Source organism: Melozone crissalis, unplaced genomic scaffold (assembly GCF_028551555.1).
Source record: "Melozone crissalis strain CALT ecotype California unplaced genomic scaffold, PUWL_Pcris_2 ptg000068l_1, whole genome shotgun sequence".
Lineage (NCBI taxonomy): Eukaryota > Metazoa > Chordata > Aves > Passeriformes > Passerellidae > Melozone > Melozone crissalis.
In genome coordinates, this window is record NW_026535846.1 from 16,470,420 (window position 1) to 16,483,021 (window position 12,602).

General features: G+C 41.9%; 1 protein-coding gene across 1 annotated transcript; it reads right to left on the minus strand.

Moving 5' to 3' along the window:
* Window positions 1-258: 258 nt before the first annotated feature.
* Window positions 259-10,180, minus strand: ZC4H2 (zinc finger C4H2-type containing). Its single transcript, XM_054289810.1, has 5 exons — window positions 9,992-10,180; window positions 7,510-7,681; window positions 6,084-6,256; window positions 4,676-4,838; window positions 259-2,910 (listed from the first exon to the last, which is right to left on the minus strand). The coding sequence occupies exons 1-5, from the start codon at window positions 10,135-10,137 to the stop codon at window positions 2,797-2,799; spliced, it is 768 nt and encodes a 255-aa protein (XP_054145785.1). The 5' UTR covers window positions 10,138-10,180; the 3' UTR covers window positions 259-2,796.
* Window positions 10,181-12,602: the final 2,422 nt, after the last annotated feature.

Here is a 12,602-nt window from a genome sequence, read left to right on the forward strand (position 1 = left end):
CTCATGTCCTGTTGCTGGTCATCAGAGGGGGATCAGCACCTCCTCCTCCCCTGGAGGAAGCTGTAGGCTGTGATGAGGGCACCCCTCAGCCCCTCTTTTCTCCAAACTGAACAAGCCAAGTGTCCTCAGTTGCTCCTCAGAGGTTTTGTCCTTGAGACCTCCTGCAGTCCTGGTCACACAGGTGACTCCAGAGTAACAGTCTGATGTCCTTCCTGCACTGAGGCACCCCAAACTGCCCCCAGTGCCCCAGGCCCCACCAGTGCAGAGCAGAGTGAGACAATCAGCTGGCAATGCTGTGCTGCACGTACCTCAGGTTGTGGTTGGCCCTTCTGGCAGCCAGGGCACCCTGCTGACTTATCTCCAGTTACACTCACCCTCAGCAATGATGCTATTCGTATGGCACAATATCCTTTGTAAAGGATGTAAAAATTGTAAATACTAGTACAATTGATGCAAACACAGTGTGTCAGATTCACTTTAAAAAAACCAAAAACCAAACTCTAACCTTGTAAACACGAGAGAACATGAAACTAGTTTAAAAAAGTAAAAGTACAAAACTGTTGTACTAACTTAGTAAATGGTGCATCCTTAAGTATACTTCAGTTCAGAGATCTCCCAAGAAAAAAAGAACCTGGCAAAGTAACAGTAAAGTGAGAACAACCATGACTAACCCTACCTATTTCAAAACTGTAAGTACAAATCAATCCTGCTATTCACACTACTTCATTGCAGACCATTCACCCACTTCATTGTCACTACTTCTTAAGTTTATGTACAACTACCATCAAAGTATGCTGCTCTCCTGTATGCACTTTGGGGAAGCCCACATTCTGTCTTTTAACTCTGTGCAGTTTCCCTTCAACTGCATAGGAATTGCTCTGAACAGGGCACACAGCATGAGACCACCCTGACATTTGAAACAGTAAAATCCAGTATTTGTGCCACAAAACATGCATAACACACTATTGCCATTTGGAGCATGGAGACTTTCTTCCATTATTGCTATCTCAGAGACCAAATCCCTTTAGTTCAGCTGGCAGAATCTGCTTTTCACATAGTTTCAGGGGTAGATAGTTCACATTGTGTCTGCTGTTGACAGATGTTGATTTGTAACATTAAACATTAAAACATTAAAGATGTTGATTGTAGCATTAAAAGATATTGACTATGTAACATTAAAATGGGGAAATATCTCCTGAACCTGGTTCAAGTTTTAGGACTATGTTCAGTAAATCACCCATGTACTTCGTGGCAGACTTAGGAAATTAATGGCCACGTATGTGATTTGGCCAGCAAAATTGCATCATGTGGATTTATTACAGTTGCCAGCATTTGGCAAAGTTCTTGGAGCAGAGACTTGGGGCTTCCCTGTTCTTCCTGTCTAACAAGCCAAATTCCCAATATAACCACTCTAACATAATATAGAGAGAAACCTGGGCTAAAGAGAGAAGAGTGTGATCAAGCAGTTCCTGCATCCCAGAGTTAGTGAAAAGAATATTTAACACTTGAAATCAATTTAGGCTACAAAGGTGGTCACAAAACTGGGATTAGAGATGAGTAAATTTCAGGTGCCAGTTCTGTAAGTGGATCATTGCCATCCTCCCCACTGCAAGAACTGTTGTTAAATTACATGAAACAAAGGGAAGACATACAGGGAGTCATCAACTCCAGATGCTTTAGTCAGGGTTCTTTTGGCACACAGGGAACAAGAAAACAAATTGGCCTGAAGTAAAACTTATTTGAAAATAACCTATTAAAAGACAGAAAATTAGAAAGTTTTGATTGAGGGAGGACAGTGACACCAAAGCTTGTTGGTTCTGGTGAAATACATAATTTTTAGTTGACACTGCTCCTCATGCATGTTCCTGAACTTTCCTATGCTCCAGTGGAGGACATGTCTGCCAGATTTTGGCTGTAGAAACCAGGAACAGAGGACATGCAGAATGGCTGATGTGCAGTCTGTGCACACAGAGATCTGGGATATATGATGCATGATTCCTATAGAACCACAGTGCATTGGTCAGCCATAAAGCCTAGGAGGACCACTAATACAGTTCACTTCAGCCTTGTTCTTAAGTCAGTCAGTCTTTTGACTACTGAAAAGAATAACCTGTTAAGATGTTAAAGCATGACAAATTACATCATTTTTAGAAATTCATACACAGCCAGCACCTTTTCAAATTTTAAGTCAAGTTTGAGGGAATGGTACAATCAGCTTCAGTAAATCAAAACCCATGTGTGTCCTTAGTGCACTGATTTTCTGTATAACAAGTCTCCTTTTCCCTGAACATTTTCTGTTTAAAAAGAGTTGCATTGGATACCCAAACCTACCCAGTCTTATGAGATTGGAGAACAAATTGTTCTTCAGTGAAACAAACGGACAGTCTGCTCTTTCAGCACTGCAAACAGTCCCCTGTTATCAGGAGAAAACAGAATAATCTTTTAGTAACATCTGTTTTTTAAAAAGGGAACATAAAAGCATTTGTGGTAATCACATTTGATCAAGAGAAATAGCCTGACATTTAGGATACTTGCACAAAGAATTCCAGTTTGTTTAGGAGTACAAAAGATGGAGCAATTGAAATATTAAACTGTAGCACCAGTAATATTTACTTTGCCAAAACCAAATCCTAAAGACTGGAAGGAACTTAGAGCAGGATCATTGTGCTTACATTGCATTTAAATAGAAAACAATGAGACAGTCATACTTGAGTCTGCAATTCAGCAAAGTCTGGGCAAATTTGCCATTCTACTGGAAGAGTACTGGGACAGGAGCTGGTCACAATCTTCTGGATTTCATTCATCCTGTTTCCTCTTGGGCTTTTTGGGGTTCCGAGAGCGGCTCTTGGCTTTGCACAGGGGACAAATGGGCGCGTTCCGGTGGATTTGCTGGTGACACGACAAACACGCCTGAAATGCAATTGCAGCCTCTGGTTACCAACACCAAAGTGGCCTTGGCACACAGGTTATTTGTTGGGGAAGATGAGACAGGAATGCCTTATAAATAGGATTGCCTGGCAAAAGATTTTGAAAATATAGAAACTATAAGCGAGATTGAAATGAAAGCAAGCTTTGAGATACCAAGCCTTAGTTACTGAACAACTGGAGAACAATGGTGTGGCCAGGTGAAGGTGATCTCCTTTTGATGAAACAATACCCTCTGCTTGCAGACAGCTCCAAGGGTCAGAGCAGACCCTGCCAGCTTGGCAGAAGGGGCCCAAAGAGGAGTTTTTAGGGTTTAAAATGTAACACAGTATGGTAATGTAATGATTCTTATAGGCTGTATGGAAATGCTATAGGATTTGTATCTTGTACTACATTGGTTAGTGAGAATCAGAATATTCAACACAGAAGAAGCTTTATTGTATTGTAATGGGAACCTCGCTCTCTTACTCTTTTACTCTCTTACTCTCTTACTCTCTTACGCTTTTTACTCTCTTACCTTTTTTACTCCCTCACGCTCTTACTCTCTCACCCTCTCATCCTCTCTACCCCTCTCTCCCCTCGGGCCTGCTCCAGCTGTGGCCCAGCAGCTGTGGCCCAGCCCTGCACCCAGGCCCTTTGCAATAAACCACAAGTTCCTGACCTGGCTTCAGAGATCTCTCATCTCCGTGTGTCCTGACTGTCCTACCCCCTGATGCTCCTACAGTTGTTGAGTTCCAGTACAGACAAAAACAAGGCAGACTGCTGCTGTATTCTATACTACCTAGGTTATGTGGATTGTAATTTCAGGCTTACTGAAAAACAGAGCATCTCATTGAATTAAAACTGCATTTCTGCAGACATGTGGCTCACACATGTACCAGTAACTTTAAATTCTATTTTGTATTAAAGGTTACAATGATGTTTTAAAGGTGTTTACCTGCCTGATAGCTCACTGAGTCAGAGAAGTTACAGTGATGGCCAACTGCAGTGTCACAGAGTTGGAGGCAGGAGCAGGTGATTGGATGAATTCCACATATTTAACACAGGTACAGAACTCTGCCCTTTTGCTCTAGACTAAGCCCTGTAATTTATGTCTGACTGAAGCCTATTACTTGCAGAATGGCTTTTCAATTGCCTAGCTACAGATAGTAAGTATATTACTTTGGGGTGTACCTACATCAGTTTGCCTTCTTAGTGACTCTGGAACCTGGGTGGGAGGAATACCACAATGTAACTACTTAACTCTTCTCACTACATAAGGAGCTGAGTAAAACTGTCACTGAAGTGCCTGTGGTTATGTTACATTAATCCACATGTTACTCTTGAAGATCCCAAGTGCAGAAGCAATTGCTTTTCCTGGTAATTTACACCATTGGTAATTTCCCACATAAAATATGTGCACTGTTTTTAATATGACTCCATATGGCATAAAATAAGAGCCACTACTTTTTCTTTTGCCAAGTTTTTTTTCCTCTTTCTTACATGCCTTGCTCCCATGTGAAACACAAGAGGAATGGGAATTGCTTACATCTCTGCTGAGGGTGACTTTTAAATCCTAAAAGATTCTTATCCTTAACCCTTGATGACTGGTGCTACTACTTTGGTCTACTGCTTGCTCTTGTTTTGAACCTCTGCAAGGAAAATCACCATCAGGACGTGTAATTTTTCCTTTTCACAAACATCAACCACCTTCTGAACATAATGCATTCCAATGACAAAAGAGAAAACCCAGAACATTCCATCTGCTGACCTTCATTGGAGGTGGCTGCTGTCTGAAAGTTGCTGTCTGTCTGGTGTCTTGCTTCCTGGCCACCTGCAGCTGTTGGGCAGCTGCTGCAGCTGCAGCCAGAGACTCTGGGATGGGAGGCTCCTGTGGCTCTGTCTGCCATTCTGCTTTCTGCTTTTCAAAGTAGCTAGACAAAAGAATGACAAACAAAAAAAAAAAAAATGTAACCACCTTCTGCAGTATTTCATTAGTCTGTAAAGGATGTTCGGTGTTAAAATACAGTGGATCACGTTTCCCTATCGTGTTCCTCCACTAGAGTCAAACTGCCAAATTGCCTACACATTGACTGGTTCATAAATAGAATATGTGGTGTTTCCTTCTGCATTTCTACACTTCAGCCAGATTCCAGACTGGATGTAAATCTAGTAAGATGAAAAACAGACAACACGTATAGAAGAAAAATAGGCAACAGCTTCAGATGCACCTCTGTCAAACAGTTTTTCTATTTTTTTCTGTTAAAATTAATAACTTTTGCACACAACAGATTAATAAACAGATCAATACATTATTTGTAGTGTCAAGGTGTTTGGAATGTAAAACAACATTTCTATAGAAATACGAGGGAAATCTTGAAAACTGTATGTGTGTGTAAATATATATATAAAATATATATTAATTGTATATAATAATAATAATTGCATGTAATAATATATATTAATTGTATATAACAATATAATAATTGTACTTATACTGTATAGTATTGTAAAAGTATATATATTATTGTGCTGGGCAATAAGAGCAGTACATGCTTATTAAAACATCCCTTGCATTTAAAACTGGTCTATTAAGCAAAGGACACTGTTCTTTGAATAGTAGCTAATTCTGCCACTCTGCCCTGCCTAGGTTATATGTAAAAATGAGACTGTGATTTATTATCCAAATCCATTCCACATCTCAGGGAAACTTGTTGACAGTCACAGGTATTTGGCTAAAAGCCACTGCCATGTGCAGGCAGCAAAAAGTAAAACTCTGACTAGAAGCAGCATAACCCACCTGAAGAATACCTGGTTTGTATCCCTCTCATGTATTGCCTCCTACTATTGCTTGCTAAAGAAGTAATTTTCAAGGAAAAATAAAAAGATAGAAAAAGCAACATAAAGTATAAAATCTAAAAGGCCAAAAACCACTCTTGAATGTTTGCATGTGGTATGTAGAGTTTGCAGTTTGGAATAACCAAAATTTAACTTGAAACAAATTCAGACCGAATGTTATCAAACACATGTCCTCCACATCCCTTTTTTGTTAACTTCTGTTTTTCATGCTTACCTCTAGGGTTGTTTTTTTCCACCTACCAACAAAATTAAGATGAGAAAATAACCAGTAGAATTGAAAGAAAGCACAGAGCCAGATAATGTTTGCTTTGGAGACTTACTCGAGGGACAGTTTCTCTTCCTCCTCACACAGGTCCGGCAGCCTCTGCAGACCCAGGGTCATCCTCAAGGCATCCACGTGCTCCTTGAGGGGCTTGTACTCCTCGTGCAGCCGGCGAGTCGACTCCAGGAGCTTGTTCAGATCGTTCTCAGACTGCTTGATGGTGTTCTCCATCTGAAACAGCAGGTTGGGCAGGCATTTAAAGAACTGTTCCTCTCTGACCGAGCAGCAGATTGGACCAGAAAGAGGAGATTTTTCTCACTCAAGTTGGAAGAGATTTGAGACAATGCAATAGTAAAAGCAAAGACTTAAGGTGTTGGGAGGATGAAAGATGGGCAAAGGAGAAGCAACAGAAAGTGACATATGAGATGCATTTTCATTTTTAAAAAGTGTACTCCACCTATTGGACCTTCTGAACAACAGAAAAAGCAGAGAGACAGGCTACAAATAAAGCTGGCAAGTGAGGAGCTACGGAAGACTCTCAAGAGACACTAAAAAAGAGCTTAAAGTAGCATAAACTAATTTTCTGTGTTTCTAAGATACCTGAACACTGACTGGCAGAAGTTAACAAACAATCTAAGGAAAGGTTTCTGCTTCTCTTATGCAGCAAGTGGGAAAAGCAGCAGAGAAAAAGACAATCTGACTGCACAAAGAGAGGAGGATGGAACAGAGGCTGAGGTTATGCAGCTGGACAGGGGAACAGACATTTGAAGCCATAAATAAATGCAGTCTGCACAGCCAGTACATAGCTTGTACTTTTTCACTTGTTGGAGCCTTTTTCTTCCAGTGCAACACAGATACCTTCAGAGCTAAAACGTCCATGTAAATGCTCTAATATGACATTAAAAATGTATTTAAAAATATATTCCCAATTCAGCCCCTCTAATTGGCTAATCTTCCCTGTTTATAAATTGTTTTTTTCTCTTTTTTGTATTAATTCCCTTCAAGCTGGTGCTTTTTGATGTTTGGTGATTCCACTCTGGGATGAAGGTCAGCTCTTACTATGAATTTAACAAACACTCTGTATTTTCTCAAAATCTCCTAGTCCCACCTAGCTGCCAGAGTTTCTGTGTGCTAAATGAGAACAGACTAACAGGAAGAACTGTTGTTTTCTATGGGACAGCTGGTGTGGTATCACTGTTACTCTGGTAAAGTCACAGCCACAACAGGGTTAGTTATCTTATCTATCCTCTCAGTGCAACAGCTTATTATGCCAGCATTATAAAATATCCTGCCCTACAAAGAGAAATAACAATTATCCTGAGGTATATTTGCTTTGCGCTCTGTGTAGGATCCCAGGATGGTGTTGTAAAGTGCACATTATTGCACCAGTGATGCTTCACTCATGTGCACAGTTCCACAAGCTGGGGGATGATTCATGTGCAGCTGTGTCTGAGTCAGAGTGTCTGAGCTGGGCTGGCACTCACCACGTTAATGTCAGCGTGGATCAGTCTCAGCTCCTCCACGTGAGCCATCTTCTCCTGCAGCAGCAGGTCCATTTCTTGTTTGTATTCTTTCAGGTGCCTCTCCTCAGACTCCAGGGCTTCAAATTCTGCTTTCAGTCTTGCCTTTATTTTTTCCATCTGCAAAGTCTTATTCCTGAATCCCAGGGACAATTAAAACAGAGAGAGACAACAGTAAGTCACTGACACATATTTGTGTGGGGTGTCAGTTTATATGGGATTAGATAGACAAACGAAGGCAATAGCAGCAATAGACAAGAATGAGACTAAATGAATCTGAGAGAAGGTGAATACAAGGAGAATACTGAATTCTAATGCCAGCTCTTTTGCTGAGCTTTTCAGTGGTAAGAGAATCCTTGTACAGAAATATGAAATTAATAGAATGTTGTCAGGTTTTGACAGAGCGTGGCAGAAAGCAGGGTCAGTCACTTGGACAATTCATTATGGCTACATATTCCAGGCCTCTGTCTGTAGAATACATGAAATGCAGATTAAAATAAAGTCTGCTAAATCTATCAAAGGTGAATCTGTAAACATAAGGAAATCTCATGTTTATTTTGAAGGAAATTCTTCACAGAATGCAAGCTTCTAATGAATAAATAGGTTTATTTGATCAGATTTTGTTAAAGGTGACTCAAAATGGACATCAATGTTGCAAGTAGGACTGGCTTTTCGACACTGATTTTTTTTTTATTTAAAATACACTCAAGCAACTTGTTTGATACTTCACTGTACACTAAAGCTAAGCATCACCTTTGCTCTACCTTATACCACAAAATAATAGCAAAAATCCATCAAGTGCAGTTAATACTTCACCTTTGAATGTGTGATTAGAAAACTGAATGCACTGTAAATTTCCAAATACAGGATACCACTCACTGAAAAATTACTTTAAGTGTTACAGTAATTGGACCACACACTGTAGTAGGCCATACTTGGATCTGTTTTCTAAAACAGAGCCTGTGTACCTGTTGAGCACAAAATCATTGTTCTTACACTGTCGCATCTCTTTCTACAAATAGTTTGGGGATACTAGAGAGGCAAATATTTTGGCTTGATCTTTGTTCACCTCTGTGGTATTGTGTGAAGGCTGAGGCCCATACTCTGCTGCCAAATTCACTTGTTCCATGAATAAAGTGTTCCTTAGAGATGCTGTAACCAGCCACAAGTGCCTGTGATCACCTGAGGGCTGGGATTCCTCTCTGCCAGCCCTCTCTGGCTGTCATGTCCCAAACAGTTATGCCTCTGGGGTTCACAGTCAGCATGCCTTCCACCCCCGAGCTGCATTCAAAACCTCTGTTCTCTCTAAGGTGTTTTGGCTCCAACTAAACAGACAGCTCAGGCCTAATGCTGAAAATCGGTGCCCCAAACCAAGGAGTGGAAACACCCTGCCGAAAGTCATGGAAAAGGTTCCCGATGCAGGAACGTGCTGCACCCTGCCTGGCTTTCAATGAGCCACCTCTCCCACAGCATCCTGCAGCTCACCCTACAAAGGATACTATAACAAATTCCCGGTGCTCTGCACGGCATGAACCGCAGACCTCGGGCCTTGTGGCAGGAGGGCATGGATGAAAAAGCCCCGGTGTGCCCGGCGTGTCCCCATCCCCGGTGTGCCCGGCGTGTCCCCATCCCCGGTGTGCCTGGCGTGTCCCCACTCCCCGAGCAGGCAGGGACATCTCGGCGGGGCTCCCTCGGTCGCTCCCCGCCTTTGCCCGAAGGAGAGGGTGGGCAGGGGCAGAGAGAGGAGGGCACAGAAGCCGCTGAGGCTCAGCCGCTCCCCTCTCCTCCCGCACGGATCCATCGCTCCCCGGCGGGCCTTGCCCTACCGCCGCCCTCTGCGGTGCACGGATGGACGGACGGATGGACAGATGGGTGGATGGATGGACAGATGTCTGTCCTGCACCCCGGTGCCGGCAGCGCTGCCCAGCCCTGTCCTGCCCGAGGGCACGTCCACCTTTGGATATTTGGGTGTCAGACTCTACTGTCCTTGCCATCCCCGATTCCTTCTCAGCCCGACAAGGCTCCTGCCCGGGAGCGAGTGGGGCAAAAATAACACATTCAGTGCCTCATGAATATGAAATACTAACTCAAAGGACTTAAAAACAAACAAACAAGCAGCGAAGCCCCTGCACAGCCCGACACCACTCCCCCGCCGCCGCTCGGTCCTTCCCCCCGCGCACTCCGCCTTCTCCCCGTGCCATCACTCGGCGCTGCGCTCTGCAAATGCTCGACCATTGCCGCCCTGCACACGCATTCCAGCCGCGATTCCCAGCAGCAGATGCTCCCTCCCTGCTCAGAAAAATGTATTTCGAGCTCTCGTCGTGAAGCCAGCGGTAGTTTTCTTTCCCTCAGCAGCACAATAGCTACTTTCGGATGGATGCAACTCCTCGGCTCCCCCGAGGAAAAAGCTGCTTCGCGTCAGCGATGGGGCACAAAGCAAACATACCTGATCTCCTTGATGCTCTCGAGTTTGCACATTATTTCTTGCTCATCTGCCATGCTTTTTACTCCCGGTTTGCACCTCCCGTGAAAGGCGCAAAATGCCCGGGGGGGGGAAAAAAAACCGAAACCAAACCAAAACAAAAAAACCATACAATAGACACAATGTAGTCACCCCCAGCTCGCATATGGGCTCTGAGCCTGTGCGGCAGAACTCTAGTGGGAGCTGTGGGACTTCGAGTCCGGGCTCCTATTGCTGCCCAGGCAGAGAGGTTGGAAAACGACTACAACACCCACAAGGCAGAGCAAAGCTCGCCTGCCCTTCTTCCTGCAAGTACATTTTAAATCAATTTGTCACACCTCATTATGCCAGAGGTTGTTACGAGTGCAAAAAGAGCAGGAGGCTTCCTTCTGAGATCTGTGCAATGTTTAGTATTTCGTTAAAATATGCACTAATAGACTGTTGATGGGTTCGTGATTTTGATTAAAATCTTTGACAAAAAGGGATGCTGTAGGCATTACTACTACAATGCTGTTTTCTCCTGGATGCTCTCAGTTTTCTACTGAATGTTCTAATTGCTCACCAAATCCAATCTTTGCAAGTTTCTAGGACTGATAATGAATAAGCTGCATTTGTGAATAGAAGAGGTTGTCACTACAGGACACGAAATAACATGACACGCATGCACTGCTGTTCTCAAGGTAAAAAGGGGGAAGTTTATTTTCTGACTCCAACATTTATAGAATTCCAAAAGTGACAGTGGATTGGAGGGTGACAGTGCCACCTCTCCAATGACACTGGACAAACCAAGAGTCCATCAAATTTCTCCTCCTCCATAAAAGAATGCAAAACAATAAGGTATTTACAGAAAGTGTGTGAGAAAGTTCATTACAAGAATTTAAACATCAGAAGGCTTAGAAAATCTTAAAAAATCATGGTGACATGTGAATAGATGTTTTATTTACTTTCTCCATTATTTAAGGACTTTTCCCTATATTGTTGTGTTCTTCAAATTAAAAAAAGGTAAATGAAGGAAAACAGTGATAGCACCAGCATTCTCTTCATCACCCTACAGCTTTTGTAAAGAAATTAGAACATAAAAGGTCTTATCCTCATGTAATCTGAGTCAATTGCAAACTCTCTCTGCCTTAAAAATTGAAGGTTGTAGGATTGAGCCCTAAGTGAGCTGTGTGCTCAGAGGGGAGAGGCTTCTTCGATGCATGATTTAAATAGATGAACTAATTGGTTTGAGGGGGTAGAAGACAAGTTAGCTACAGTCAGCCAGTGAATCTTGTTGCCAAGACAGTGAGGGAGGGAGAGCAGGCAGGGTGAGGACAAGAGGGAGAGAAGGAAAATGCCCTCAAGCAGGAGTGATGAGAATCCCAGCCTATTTTTGCAGTGCTTATCCTATTTTTTGATTCTTGTTTTTACAGGCTAATCTAAAAGGTTGAAGGCTGAAAATGAAAATGCAAGTTCAATTTGTTCCTTTACTCTGCTTTGAATGACACTAAGAAAACCACTTCACAAACTGTTGTAAATCAGTTGGAAGTTCTTGGGAAGTAAACCCACCCACAAGCCTTAGCAGTTATTTTTCCTCTCCATGTTTTAAAAAAGGAGAGAAAATATTACATCTTCACATTTCAAAGCACTTCAAAGTAGTCAAAAAGTTTGACACTTGCAGTCCCAGCACATACAAATTGGTAGCATTCAACTTGTGCTTCATGCCTTTGGTCAAGTGTTTTAATGTCTGTGTTTCAATTTTTCTCCTAGACAAAGTGGGTCTGACAGTTCTTTATATGATCTGAAACCACCACACTGGTATGCATTATTTATTCTGGTGCTATTTATGAACTTTGATACATTTTGGATGTAAATAATGATCAGTTTTTTCCGGCATATGAACTGGATTTTTTTCAAAGAAAGCTAAGGTACTCATCTGAAAGAATACTTCAGCTGATCCTGAAAAATTCAACCTTCTTGTTGTTTGATCCTTTTTAAACCAAGAGCCAACAGGCAAATAGATTTCAAAACAAGTTGCAGAATTATGCAGAATGAAACCAAGCCTAAAATACTCCCCTACCTCATTAAGCACAGACTGAATTTTTATGGAAAAATCCCCAACTTCTTCCATTTAACAGTCTAACATCAATCCATACACTTTAGCATTATGACAACAAATCTAGTTCAGAACAATTCCAACAGGAAAAATTTTTTCTCCCTAGATAATTATCCCAGCTACAGCAATTAATTCTAAAAGTCTGGATGTAGTGATGCAATGTAGGACCCTTATAACTGAACTATTAAATATTAATATTCTAACTGAATTTTTAAAAAAGCGCAACATGTTTTATGAAATAAGTAGCATTTAAAGAAATATTAGAGATTAAAGAGTAGTGGAGAAGAGCCCCCAGTAAAACACACAACAGAACTAAACTTGGGTTAATATACTGCTGGATTAGGTACAAATAACCACCATAAGCAGAATGTGCAGCAATATTGTAAAACCTAAATATCAGAAAATGGATGAGTCAAAGTGGTGCATTCCAGGTCATGAAATTTGCTTTAAACTACTGAGTTTCTGAACTGGAAATAGATTCTTTCTATATCCCACTGGGGT